The sequence below is a fragment of the Chiloscyllium plagiosum genome, unplaced genomic scaffold (genome assembly GCF_037043375.1).
Source record: "Chiloscyllium plagiosum isolate Xiang-an unplaced genomic scaffold, Cpla_swu_hap1 HiC_scaffold_26, whole genome shotgun sequence".
Taxonomy (NCBI): Eukaryota; Metazoa; Chordata; class Chondrichthyes; order Orectolobiformes; family Hemiscylliidae; genus Chiloscyllium; species Chiloscyllium plagiosum.
Window position 1 is genome coordinate 45,023,303 of NW_028270164.1, and position 14,991 is coordinate 45,038,293.

General features: G+C 43.6%; 1 protein-coding gene across 1 annotated transcript; it reads left to right on the top strand.

Annotated features, from left to right (window-relative positions):
• The first annotated feature begins 7,485 nt into the window (after positions 1-7,485).
• LOC148145150 (uncharacterized) lies at positions 7,486-14,456 on the top strand. Its single transcript, XM_087973396.1, has 5 exons — positions 7,486-7,547; positions 10,056-10,145; positions 11,509-11,598; positions 13,018-13,092; positions 13,951-14,456. The coding sequence occupies exons 1-5, from the start codon at positions 7,486-7,488 to the stop codon at positions 14,339-14,341; spliced, it is 708 nt and encodes a 235-aa protein (XP_087829522.1). The 3' UTR covers positions 14,342-14,456.
• The last annotated feature ends 535 nt before the right edge of the window (positions 14,457-14,991 follow it).

The window sequence follows — 14,991 nt, forward strand, 5'->3', positions numbered from 1 at the left end:
GGTGGGGTGTCCAGAATTAGAGGGCATAGGTTTAGGGTGAGAGGAGTAAGATATAAAAGAGACCTAAGGGGTAACTTTTTCATGCAGAGGGTGGTTTGTTATGGAATGAGCTGCCAGAGAGTGGTTGAGGCTAGTACAATTACAACATCTGGATGAGTATATGAATAGGAAGGGTTTGGACGGAGATGGGCTTGGTGCTGACACATAGGACTGGATTGGGTTGGGATATCTGGTCGGCATGGACAAGTTGGACCGAAGGGTCTGTTCTGTGCTGTACATCTCTATGACTCTATAACTAAATGCCTACTCATCAGTGGTTAGCATTGCTGCCTTACAGCACCAGGGGCACGGGTTCGGTTCCAGCCTCAGGTGTCCAGTCTGTGTCGAGTTTGCACGTTCTCCCTGTGTCTGTGTGTGTTTCCTTTGGGTGCTCCGGTTTCCTCCCATAATTGAAAGATATGCAGGTCAAGTGAATTGGCCATGCTAAATTGCCCACAGTGTTAGGTACATTAGTCAGGAGTAAATTGGGTGAGGGAATAGGTCTGGGTGGGTTACTCTTTGGAGGGCGGTGTGGACATATTGGGCCGAAGGGCCTGTTTCCATACTGTAGGGAATCTAATCGAATCATCAATAGATGTCCACCAGCTCAATCCTGGCCACCCATGATAACAACTACAATCGAAAGTACATGATTCAATTATCCAATGGCATCACCAATACCTGTGCCAGAACAACATCTAGGAAATGGTGGTGTTGTATTGTTCTTAACCCATTCAGGATACATGGGTTGGTTCCACGTCAGTTGCCGCAGACTCTGTGGTACAGTTCATTTTGAAATTAATCACGTAATTTGCCTTCACTGTCTCATATATTGGGTAAGGACACCTAATTGTGGAGTCACTGATACTATACAGTTCCAGTGTAGTCACTAGCTTCTGATGAGCTTTCATCTTAATGATGTGGTAGCTTAAATGCTTTCATGAATGCATTTACTATGACTTCATGTTGCACTGCTCCTCCACCTGAGCTAGTATACCCTCTCCTAATCAAGGCTACCAAATGATCAAGCACAACTTGAACAAGATATTCATTTCTGTATAAAGACAGGTTAACATACGCACTGTCACTGACAAGGCCTCCAAGAGTGATATCAATTCTGCCATTTGGACGCCATTTGTCTTAGTGGTTTCTATTCCAGTAATGTACTTCCCTCTTCATTTATAATTGCCTACCCCTGAGTTGTTGTGCAGTCCTGCCACCATCAGCTGTGAATGATGGTGGACAACTAAGGCTAAGGCAGAGCTAAGCAATTCCACAATTAGCAGATCAGATCTGGCTGAAGATTGTTGCAAAAGCTTCAACTTATATATTGCACTGATTCGCACAGCTCCCCTCTCATTGACAATTGGGATGTTTGTGGAACCTCACCTTCTATGACTTGTTTATCTATCACTATCATTCACAGTTGGAGGTGGCAGGACTGCAGTGTGCAGAGCTGATCTGTTGGCTGTGGAACTGCTTAGCGCTATCCCTTGCTGATTATGCTGCTTGGGATGCAAGTAAACCTGTGTTGTAGCTTCACTGGGTTAACATCATATTTTTAAGTATTCATGGCAATGGCTCCTGGCATGCCCTCCTGCTCTCATTGACCCAGGATTGATTCCCTGATTCGATGGTAATGGCCAGGTGGTGAATATGCCAGATCATGGAGTTACAGGTTGTGTTTGAGTACAATTCTGCTGCTGCTAATCGCCCACAGCACCTCATGTGTGCCAGTTTCATGTTGCTAGATCTGTACTCATTCTATCTAATTGAGCACAATGTTAGCACCACTCAACACAATAACGGGTGTCTTCAATGTAACGCCAGAACTTTCTTTCCACACGGACTGTGCAGTGCTCACTTATCGATATGGAAATAACAATTGATGTAGAAGTGAAAAGTGTCTGCATAAATGTGTTGAAATGAATAACGTTCTTCTGCGATCTCAACTCTTTGTAATTTTATGAATGAATAGCACTTCATTGGAAAATAATTGAAATAACAATTTATCCAGTTTATCGAAGACTGATTTCCGACTGCAAACAAAAGTAGTTTAATCATTAACAAGATAACACTGCTTTAACTCATTATGACACTTCTTTGGAAAAAGGGAGCATTGAATCATCACAAAAATCAACACACATTTCATAACAACAAACCATTTCCTCAGAAACACATTTGCATGTTTCAAGACTTAAATCAAGCATTACCTTGGCTTTTTTTGTGACATAACAATCCAACAATTATAACAAGAGGATCTTACTCAAGAAACATGTTTGCGAGCATTACATCGAACTGTAGTGTGGCTGACAGTCAAAACAATCATATACACGTTCACATATAAAGGTTAAACAAGATGTGTCTGTCATATAGGAACAACAGTGGGCAAAAAAAATCAGCAGATAACAAATGGATGTGTTTTTTAAATTCTCAAATATGGATGGAAATTAAATACCCAGATAATGACAACAACATCCTATTAACAGTTTAAAACATTTTTTATTGGGATTCTTTTAGCAGACTTGATGCAACTGAGTGGCTTCATAGCCGATGTCTCCATTTATAATTCCCCAACCTGCATTTCTGTCTTCTCTAATTCTTTTTCAACTTTCCCTTCAACTTCAGTTTTCCAAATATTGACTGGGAACACAATAGTACGAGTACTATAGATGGGTAAGTTTTTGTCCAGTGTGTGCAGGAGGGGTTCCTGACACAGTATGTAGACAGGCCAACAAGGGGCAAAGTCACTTTAGATTTGGTACTGGGTAATGAGCCCGGCCAGGTGTTAGATTTGGAAATAGGTGAGCTCTTTGGTGATAGTGATCACAATTCTGTTCCGTTTACTTAAGTAATAGAAAGGGATAGGTGTATACCACTGGGCAAGAATTACAGCTGGGGGAAAGGCTATTACGATGCGATTAGGCAAGATTTAGGAAGCATAGGATGGGGAAGGAAACTGCAGAGGATGGGCACATTAGAAATGTGGAGCTTATTCAAGGAAATGCTCCTGTGTGTCCTAGATAAGTATGTACCTGTCAGACAGGGAGGAAGCTGTAGAGCGCGGGAGCCATGGTTTACGAAGGAAGTGGAATCTCTGGTCAAGAGGAAGAAGAAGGCTTATGTTAGCTTGAGATGTAAAGGCTCAGTTAGGGCACTTAAGGGGTACAAGGTAGCCAGGAAAGACCTAAAGAAAGAGCTCAGAAGAGCCAGGAGGAGACATGAGAAGTTGTTGGTGGATAGGATCAGGGTAAGCCCTAAGGCTTTCCATAGGTATTTAAGGAATAAAAGAATGACGAGTAGGGCCAATCAAGGATAATAGTGGGAAGTTGTGTGTGGAGTCAGAGGAGATAGGGGAAGCACTAAATGAATATTTTTCGACAGTATTCACTCTAGAAAACGACAATGTTGTCGAGGAGAATACTGAGATACAGGCTACTAGACTAGGTGGGATTGAGGTTCACAAGGAGGAGGTATTAGAAATCCTGCAGAGTGTGAAAATAGATAAGTCCCCTGGGCCGGATGGGATTTATCCTAGGATCCTCTGGGAAGCCAGGGAGGAGATTGTCGAGCCTTTGGCATTGATCTTTAAATCGTCATTGTCTACAGGAATAGTGCCAGAAGACTGGAGGATAGCAAATGTGGTTCCCCTGTTCAAGAAGGGGAGTAAAGACAATCCTGGTAATTATAGACCAGTGAGCCTTACTTCAGTTGTTGGTAAAGTGTTGGAAAAGGTTATAAGAGATAGGATTTATAATCATCTAGAAAAGAATAATTTGATTAGGGATAGCACGGTTTTGTGAAGGGTAGGTCGTGCCTCACAAACCTTATTGAGTTCTTTGAGAAGGTGACCAAACAGGTAGATGAGAGTAAACTGGTTGATATGGTGTATATGGATTTCAGCAAGGCGTTCAATAGGGTTCCCCACAGTAGGCTATTGTACAAAATGCAGAAGAATGGGAGATATAGCAGTTTGGATCAGTAATTGGCTTGCTGAAAGAAGACAGAGGGTGGTGGTTGATGGGAAATATTCATCCTGGAGTCCAGTTACTAGTGGTGTACCGCAAGGATCAGTGTTGGGTCCACTGCTGTCCGTCATTTTTATAAATGACCTAGATGAGTGTCTAGAAGAGTGGGTTAGTAAATTTGCAGATGACACTAAGGTCGGTGGAGTTGTGGATCGTGACGAAGGATGTTGTAGGTTACAGAGAGACATAGATAAGCTGCAGAGCTGGGCTGAGAGGTGGCAAATGGAGTTTAATGCGGACAAGTGTGAGGTGATTCACTTTGGTCGGAGGAACAGGAATGCAAAGTCCAGGTACACAGATCCTTGAAAGTTGCCACCCAGGTTGACAGGGTTGTTAAGAAGGCATACAGTGTTTTAGCTTTTACTAATAGAGGGATCAAGTTCCGGAACCATGAGGTTATCCTACAGCTGTACAAAACTCTGGTGCAGCCGCACTTGGGGTATTGTGTACAGTTCTGGTCACCGCATTACAAGAAGGATGTGGAAGCTTTGGAAAGGGTGCAGAGGAGATTTACTAGGATGTTGCCTGGTATGGAGGGAAGGTCTTATGAGGAAAGGCTGAGGGACTTGAGGCTGTTTTTGTTGGAGAGAAGAAGGTTGAGAGGTGGCCTAATAGAGACATATAAGATAATCAGAGGGTTAGATAGGGTGGACAGGGAGAGCCTTTTTCCAAGTATGGTGACAGCGAGCACGAGGGGGCATAGCTTTAAATTGAGGGGTGATAGATGTAGGACAGATGTCAGAGGTAGTTTCTTTACTCAGAGAGTAGTAAGGGTATGGAATGCTTTGCCTGCAACGGTAGTAGATTCGCCAACTTTAAGTACATTTAAGTTGTCATTGGACAGGCATATGGACGAACATGGAATAGTGTAGGTTAGATGGGCTTCAGATTGGTATGACAGGTCGGCGCAACATCAAGGGCCAAAGGGCCTGTACTGTGCTGTAATGTAATGTTCTATGTTTTTCCTTTAGTTGCCCATAGAAGTCTGTTTCTAATTGTGCTCTTCTCTCTTTGTTTGTAGCCCTCCCTCTGGGTTTACTCCATTGGTTTTCACTGTGAAGATCAAAAGCCCTTCATCAGGAATAAAGGCAGTGAACCTGAAGCGTGGAGAGATAAGCTAGGGGAGGGTGGGGGTGGGGAGAAAGTAGCATAGAGTACAATAGGTGAGTGGGGGAGGGGATGAAGGTGATAGGTGAGGGAGGAGAGGGTGGAGTGGATAGGTGGAAAAGGTAGGACAAGTCCGGACAAGTCATGGGGACAGTGCTGAGCTGGAAGTTTGGAACTAGGGTGAGGTGGGAGAAGGGGAAATGAGGAAACTGTTGAAGTCCACATTGATGTCCTGGGGTTGAAGTGTTCCGAGGCGGAAGATGAGGCGTTCTTCCTCCAGGCGTCTGGTGGTGAGGGAGCGGCGGTGAAGGAGGCCCAGGACCTCCATGTCCTCAGCAGAGTGGGAGGGGGAGTTGAAATGTTGGGCCTCGGGGCGGTGTGGTTGATTGGTGCGGGTGTCTCGGAGATGTTCCCTAAAGCCCTCTGCTCGGAGGCGCCCAGTCGGGAGCAACGGATACAATAAATGATATTAGTGGATGTGCAAGGTAAACTTTGATGGATGTGGAAGGCTACTTTAGGGCCTTGGATAGAGGTGAGGGAGGAGGTGTGGGTGCAGGTTTTACAGTTCCTGTGGTGGCAGGGGAAAGTGCCAGGATGGGAGGGTGGGTTGTAGGGGGGCGTGGACCTGACCAGGTAGTCACGGAGGGAACAGTCTTTGCGGAAGGTGGAAAGGGGTGGGGAGGCAAATATATCCCTGGTGGTGCGGTCTTTTTGGAGGTGGCGGAAATGTCGGCGGATGATTTGGTTTATGCGAAGATTGGTAGGGTGGAAAGTGAGCACCAGGGGCATTCTGTCCTTGTTACGGTTGGAAGGGTGGGGTCTGAGGGCGAAGATGCGGGATGTGGACGAGATGCGTTGGAGGGCATCTTTAACCACGTGGGAAGGGAAATTGCGGTCTCTAAAGAAGGAGATCATCTGGTGTGTTCTATGGTGGAACTGGTCCTCCTGGGAGCAGATACGGCAGAGGCAGAGGAATTGGGAATACGGGATGGCATTTTTGCAAGAGGTAGGGTGGGAAGAGGTGTAATCCAGGTAGCTGTGGGAGTCGGTGGGTTTGTAAAAAATGTCAGTGTCAAGCCGGTTGTCATTAATGGAGATGGAGAGGTCCAGGAAGGGGAGGGAGGTGTCAGAGATGCTCCAGGTAAATTTAAGGTCAGGGTGGAATGTGTTGGTGAAGTTGAAGAATTGCTCAACCTCCTCGTGGGAGCACGAGGTGCCGCCAATGCAGTCATCAATGTAGTGGAGGAACAGGTGGGGAGTGGTGCCGGTGTAATTACAGAAGATCAACTGCTCTACGTAGCCAACAAAGAGACAGGCATAGCTGGGGCCCATACGTGTGCCCATGGCTACCCCTTTGGTCTGGAGGAAGTGGGAGGATTCAAAGGAGAAATTGTTAAGGGTGAGGACCAGTTCAGCCAAACGAATGAGAGTGTCAGTGGAAGGGTACTGTTGGGGACGTCTGGAGAGGAAAAAACGGAGGGCTTGGAGGCCCTGGTCATGGCGGATGGAGGTGTAAATGGATTGGATATCCATGGTGAAGATGAGGCGTTGGGGGCCGTGGAAACAGAAGTCTTGGAGGAGGAGGAGGCCGTGGGTGTCTCGAACGTATGTGGGGAGTTCCTGGACTAGGGGGGATAGGACAGTTTCGAGGTAGGTAGAGATGAGTTCAGAGGGGCAGGAGCATGCTGAGACAATGGGTCGGCCAGGGTGGTCAGGCTTGTGGATCTTGGGAAGGAGGTAGAACCGGGCAGTGCGGGGTTCCCGGACTATGAGGTTGGAAGCTGTGGGTGGGAGATCTCCTGAGGTGATGAGGTTCTGTATGGTCTGGGAGATGATGGTTTGGTGATGGGGGGTGGGGTCTTCCGCCTCAGAACACTTCAACCCCAGGGCATCAATGTGGACTTCAACAGTTTCCTTATTTCCCCTTCCCCCACCTCACCCTAGTTCCAAACTTCCAGCTCAGCACTGTCCCCATGACTTATCCGGACTTGTCCTACCTGCCTATCTCCTTTTCCACCTATCCACTCCACCCTCTCCTCCCTGACCTATCACCTTCATCCCCTACCCCCTCACCTATTGTACTCTATGCTACTTTCTCCCCACCCCCACCCTCCTCTAGCTTATCTCTCCACGCTTCAGGCTCACTGCCTTTATTCCTGATGAAGGGCTTTTGCCCGAAACGTCAATTTCGCTCCACCTCATTTTTAGGTATGCCCAGTGCTGCTCCTGGCATGCCCTCCTGCACTCTCCATTGACCCAGGGTTGATCCCCTGGCTTGATCATAATGGTTGAGTGGGGGAAATGCTGGGCGATGACGTTGCAGTTTGTGTTTGACTACAGTTCTGCTGCTGCTGCTAAAAGTCCACAGATTCAGTCTGTCAGCTATATCCTTTAGGACCTGTCCAGCTCTGTCAGTAATGCCCGCTGCTGAGGCAGTCGTGGTGATGGACATTGACACCCTCCCATCCAGACTAGGTTCTGTGACATTGTTGTCCCCAATTCTTCTTCTGAATGGAGTACAGCATGGAGGATAATTTGTGATTCATGAGCTCAGAGAGGGTTGAAAGGTGCAGACTGCACTTGGTATTCAACAGAAAATTTCCTGTCCACATTTGGCCTGATGCTATGATACCTAATGAGACCAGAGTTAATGTTAACAACTCTCAATACATCTGTCCTTTCGATGGGATGGGAAACGTGCGGGGCTGATGCAATTTCAGTTTTTTGCAGCTTTTCAGCAAAGAAGTGAGCATTACTTGACGTAAATTAAAGTTCTCTTAACTTACAGAAAAAAAAGATTTCTCCCTGTGTGCTTGTGAACATGGAAAAGACACAGTGCCATTCACAGGGAGAAAACTGGGTTAGTAAGAGATGCCAATTAGATGCCATGCTGGCCCAGAAGTATGAAAGGATTAAAATCAGGGTGGGCATAAACCATTGAGGAAAAATCTGGTATGATCACTTCTGGTAGGAACAGGAAATAATGGCCAGACATTAAACGCCTGAACTACAACTGGTGGCAAAGTTGGGCCAACCAGATTAATTATCAGTAGAGAATATTCAAAATAACAGGATCACTGCCAACAATTCATGTGTATTAAGGACCCTGCATTTAGCATTGCCAGTCAGGAAACTGACCATATTGGGTACAAAAGCAAGGTGGAAGTCAATGACTATTTGAAGTAAAGCAGTTGTGTCTGAAATTCACCTCAGGGTTAGATTCGATATCAGTGAGGTGAACATTCAAATTCGCAGCAGAATGTCACTGATGGTGAGGGTACAGAGTCTGTACTAAGGCTGAAGGGAAAGGGTTTGGTATTCTCAATGTTTAACTGAAAGAAATTACACCTCGTTTGTAGTTAATTCAATAAGTTGTCAGTTTTGGTTCTTTGCAGTATCAAGTAAATGTGACTTCTGACAACACACATTGACAAAGGCAACGAGTGACAGGCAATAAATGCTGGCCAGTTAGCGATGCACATGTCCCACAGGCGACTGAAAGAGAAATCCACAAGTGAATGTTGGACTCATTGTCTGACACCACACAATAATATGGTAGTATGATGGTAGCTCAGTGGTTAGCACTGCTGCCTCACAGTACCAGGGACCAGGGCACAATTCCAGTGACTGTGTGGAGTCCTCCATAAGATCATATGACATCGGAGCTGAAATTAGGCCATTCGGCCCATTGAGCTCACTCTGCCAATCAATCATGGCTGATCGGTTTTTCAATCCCGTTTTCCTGCTTTCTCCTCGGAACATTTGATCCCCTTGGCAATCAAGAACTTATCTTTCTCTGTTTAAATATACTCAATGACCTAGAGTCCACAGCCTTCTGTGGCAATGAATTCCACAAGTTGACTACTCTCTGGCTAAAGAAGTTTCTCCTTATCTCCAATATAAAAGGTCTTCTCTTTACTCGAAGGCACTGCCCTCAGGTTCTCATCTCTCTTACCAATGGAAACATCTTCCGAACGTGCACTCTCTCCAGGCTGTTCAGTATTCTGTAAGTTTTAATCAGATTCCCTCTCATCCTTCTAAATTCTGTTGAATATAGTTCCAGAGTCCTCAAACATTCCTCACATGTTAAGCCTTTCACTCCTGTCATTATTCTTGTGAATCTCCTCTGGACCCGCTCCAGGGCCAGTACATCTTTCCTGAGGTATAGGATCCAAAGTTGCTCACAATACTCTAAATGTAGTCTGACCAGTGCCTTATAAAGCCTCAGAAGTACATACCTGCTTTTATATTCTAGCTCTCTCAAGATGAATGACAACATTGTATCTGCGTTCCTAACCACCGACTGAACCTGTAAGGTTACCTTAAGAGAAACCTGGACTAGGAATCCCAAATCCCTTTCCACTTCTGATTTCTGTATTTCCTCCCAATTTAGAAAATACCCCATGCCTCTATTTGTTCTACCATGTCTATATGGATTTCTGCTGGGTGCTCTGCTTTCCTCATTAGTCGAAACAGGAGTAGGTTAGGTGGATTGGCTATGCTAAATTGTCCTTAGTGTCCAGGAACATGCAGGTTAGGTGGATTTGCCATGCTACATGTGGGCTTATGGGGATAGAGTACAAAGCTGAGTCTGGGTGGGATGCTCTTCTGAGGGTTGGTGTTGCTTTACTGAGCCCAATTAGCTCTTTCCCCATGGTAGGGATTCTATGAAATCTCCAAAGGCAATAAAATTAGGCAATAAACCACTGGTTGGAGAGTTTCTGAAAGCTCACGCTCACCCTCTTAAGATCAATTAGAGAATGACAATAAATGCTTGCCTAACCAGTAACACCCACAAACTGAAATAGATTTAAAAAAATGCTGAATATGGTGAAACGCCCAGTATTTGCACAGTGATTGGCTGAATGACCATTCTCATAGCCACTATGAAACATATATTAAGGAGCAGCTGAGTCTCAGTTTTTACCTCAAACAGAGTCATAACATCGCAGCGATACCTCCAAGAGCCAGGTAAGATTCAAATAACTAATTCTTCACTTCTTTTGTAATTTGTATAAACTCTAAGTGAGTGTAAGATGAAGCATATCTCCACTATCAGAGTTTGGCTTGCAATAAGATGTGACATTGTGATTTCCTAATCAGACTTCTGTCAAATGCAATCATGCTACTTGATGTGGCTTTGAGGAATGGCACTCTCTGTTAGTGCAGGTTCATGGGTAGAACTATTCTCAAACTTTTTCAGTTGCAAGGATGGCTAATATTTCTGGTATAAATTTCTGGTACAGGGACATACTTGGGGTTCTAATCATCTGAGCTTATCTGGGAATCTCCTGAAATTTCCCACAATGTCTTCTCGATTTCCACTACCATTCCCTTTCCATTTTATTTTGGAGAATCTTTACAATCTGTTCCACTACCACCTCCTCCATTTTTCCTACTGGAAACTGCTCAGGTTCAGCCTGGTCAGTGCGTTTAGAAAGTTATCCACCGAACTGGATTGCCAGTTCAAACTGAATGTGTTCCTGATATCTTTGTCTCGGACACTCCACACTCCCTCCAAAGGCAGCTGAAACATCCGAAGATAGTGCAAACCTTTTTTCAAATCCAAGTAAAATAGGAAAAAAACTTCACGATCATTATTGACTTTTCTAATGCCCAGTTTAGTTAACAGTAATAAACAGAAAGTTGAAAGAAAAGGAAACAAATCCATTTTTATTTGTTCATGAATGATTGCAGCGGGCTCTTCGTTTCGAATCTTAAATTTCTGAAGATTCCAGAACAGTGCAGAACAACCCCGATCATCAGGGAATAATTTAATTATTTGGGGTGGCACGGTGGCTCAGTGGTTAGCACTGCTGTCTCACAGCGCCATGGACCCGGTTCGATTCCAGCCTCGGGCGACTGTCTGTGTGGAGTTTGCACATTCTCCCCGTGTCTGCGTGGGTTCCCTCTGGGTGCTCCGGTTTCCTCCCACAGTCCAAAGATGTGCAGGTTGGGTGAATTGGTCATGCTAAATTACCCATAGAGTTTGATGCATTAATTAGGGGGGATGAGTTACTCTTCGGAAAGTCGGTGTGGACTAGTTGGGCCGAAGGGCCTGTTTCCACGCTGTAGGGAATTTAATCTAATTTAATCCAAGTGGATGCCAGGACATTGAGTGTATATAAGGAGAAGACAGACACATTTTTCATTAGTAATGGGTTGAAGGGTTATGGGGAACAGGCAGGAAAGAGGAAATGAAGCCAAAGTGAGATCAGTCTTGGTGGTATAGAATGTCAAAGGAGGCTTGAGGAGCTGAATTGCCTATCGCTAGTTCTTACAACTTTTAAAGCTGCTTTTGTTCTTGAAAATAACTTTACATTCTCATTTACAGAATGGGAAACGCCTCATCAAACTATTCAAACACTGGAAATATAACTGTCAGAGCAAGCCCAAATGCAGGTACTCTTCAGGCAAGCCCAGTGTAAGTGTGTTCTACATATTTACCTCCAACGTAGTATCATTCTTTACGATTAACCAAGTGACAAAGTTTCAGTCAAGTTTCTTCAGCTGTTGTATTTTCACTGTCCCCTTGTCCAGGTTTAATCCTTCAAATGATTGATTATCTGAACAGCAAAAAAAGATTGCTTATTGACTATTCTTCAGTCAAATTTATTGTTTGTGGGTTTGCACAGAGATTAGGTGTGGGCTCCCTTTATCCAATTGTTTCCTTCCAGTCTACAATTCCAAGGTGTGATATTCAACAGTAAATGGAATTTCTATGTTGAGGAAAAAATATTTGCCATCTGTTAATGGTGCAACAATGTGTTTTACATCAATGCAAATGATAAGAATTGGCCTGATGAAGGAACGGCGCTCCAAAAGCTAGTGCTTCCAATTAAACCTATTGGACTATAACCTGGTGCTGTGTGATTTTTAACTTTGTATCTCCTGCAAAGCTCATGAACAGGCATGTGTTTATATTGGAATAAAGAGAAAAAAGAGAATTTGAACTCTGCAACTGAAAGAAATTGGTCAACATGGAGGCCAAAGAAGCTGCATATATGTAAAAGACCTAATCAGGGAGTAGCTAATTGGGACTGTTGAGATAGGCCTGAGATTCAATTTGTCCTCTGCGGTTGAGTTTAACGCAAGGAGGAATATGAAGTAGGCTTTTGGTTGTGCAGAGCTGGAATACTACTGAAAAAGGACATGGTATGTCAAAGCAGTTCAGCTTGAAATCATCACAACAGCTCACAAGAACATCAATAAAGTAGAAAAAAAGACAATATTTAAAATGAGTGACAGGGAAGTGCTGATTAGTTGGCTGAGTCTATTTACCAGTAGTGATTATTGGTTAATCACCAGGACAAGGTATCTAGGCTGATTTCATCCTGTGCTGAAAAATGTGTTGCTGGAAAAGCGCTTCTTCAGGCTTATGCCCGAAATGTCAATTCTCCTGCTCCTTTGATGCTGCCTGACCTGCTGTGCTTTTCCAGCAACACATTTTTCAGTTCTGATCTCCAGCATCTGTAGTCCTCACTTTCTGCTACTTGATTTCATCCTGTTCCAGGACAAGGACAGTTGCTGCACCGTTGTCTGTCCTAATTGAGGTCAGCTCTCTCAATACCAACGTGTATCAAACCATGGATCACTTTTACACTGGTCAGTGCTTTCATACACGTATCCATCAGGTAGGGTTGAACATAATGTTGAACATATCCCTGTGGATCCATCACACGACTGCAGCCTTCATATGCCTATCCGCACTGTTCTAAAGCTGGTGCCTGTGCTGGTCAAAGTTCACATCACACAAAGAGTTCGCAACTCCACAGTCAGCAAGCCTTCCTTCCCAACTTGATTTGATTTTTTTCTTTGAGTGTTAACTTGTTCTCTTTTACAGCCAACAAGCTGCTGACAAGACTGCTTGCATTTATATCAAAAATGATACAAATACCATCGAGCTGACTGACCCAGAGTATGTATGTTTTCTACCTTGTTGCATTCTTGTTGTAAAAAGCATAAATAAAGAAGAAATGATCAGATCAATTTGGTACAAAGTCCTTCAGATCTGCAAGGTCTTAACTTTGATTCCCTGCTTGGACTCATTTCATTAACCTCAGCCACAGCAGTGGGCTGTGTGTGCACCAAGGGATTTCAGTGTTGCTAATTGAAGGAGGAGCTGATCTGTTGTTAAGTCTGGAAAGCTAGTGCATCCAAATAAACTTGTTTGACTATAGCCTAGTGCTGTGCGAAAATCAAATGCGATTAACATTGGACATGACAAAACAATATCACATAAGCTCAAACACTCCCTGGCATTTGAGTAATTTTCGCCCCATATATCCATGAGAGTACTTTTAGATGGAAAGTGTCCAGACTTTTGCTAAAGCAGAATGTTTGCCATGAATATCAACCTGACTAATATCAATTCTTGGGATTGGAGATATATGACTGAATTTGTTTGGTGCTCCCAAAATTAAGAATAGGGGTCACATACAACATTGGTGGGATACAGCTTTTGTTTCATCATTCATTTTCTGTACCAGAATCAATATCCTTTAGATGAATTGCAGTACGAAGTGCTAACCTTTTAGAATTTGCAAGTTGACTTTGATGGCCTATTCTTCAGGCATCTCAACTACCCAGAACAGATGAGGACAAGAGCAGGATTGACTTCATTACCACAGTCCATGCACCCAACTCAACAGGAATCTTGTCTCATGTTCCTCACTCCTGCTACAAGAACAGCAACATTTCTCAATGGAATTCCATTGCTGAGTTCTCTAATTGAAACAATATAAGCTGATCAATTAATGTCTTTTCTTGTTTGCAGACATTTCATTGTGAAAGGTAAATTATTGTCAACACTGGAGAATGTTGAAAAAGGCAAAGAAAAGACAATTTCCTTCATTGAAGGATCAGAAGGTTGTGCTGGGATCCTTGGGTACCAATGTGGAGACAAGCAACTGCTGGTACTCTTCTACAAACCATCCACCTACAGTGACACAGACCCTCCAGTGTGTGTTTTGAGTATTCAAGATAAGAAAGTAACACTGAATGAGATTCTGTACAAAACTATGCTTCAGGGAGAGGCATCCTCAAGCATGATGTCCAAGAAATCAATCACAGAAATAGAGTATCTGCAGATCCTGAAGGTTAAAAATCTCCAAATCACTTGTATGTTGGAGGGTACTGATGCTATATGTGTAACCATCAAAAATTAGAAAAGCTACAAATAACCAACATTGTTACTTTCTCTGTTGAGTCACTTAAAACATTCTAACAGTCAGTGCATTGCCTCATTAATTCAGACTCTCAATAAAAAAATTATCAGTTAAACATGTGTGCGTGTGCATGTGTTGTCTGTAAGTTTCAGTGTTGCCTTGTGCTATTCTCGCGCAAAACTCTCTCCTGTTTTAATTTGATCAAGTCCAAAATTTCAATATACTTTCCGATACACAAATATTTGCTCTGCTGTCCTTTTCAAAGACTGAAATACATCAGAACTTGAAGGACGATTGTGTAATATTTCTATGGAAAGACCAGCTGCAGGGTTAAAGGAACAATCTTTGACATCCATGGAACAGCTCACCTGAAAGACAGAATCCCCACTCTATTGTAGTGTCAACCTCGGTTTTGTAGTCAATTCTGAATGGATCTGGAACCTACGATATTCTGGCACACAAGCAAGCACACTAGAGCAACATTTGACACCCAATGATATCCAGGAACAAAATTAAATGTGCCAAATTGGAATAAATTAGCATCATAAGGATAGAAATAGATAATATAATTCAGCTGTTCAGCTTTTCTCAAGGTGTAATTGGCTAAGTAGAGAAAGACAAAAGTATTGAAAATAATATAACTGTTTTTC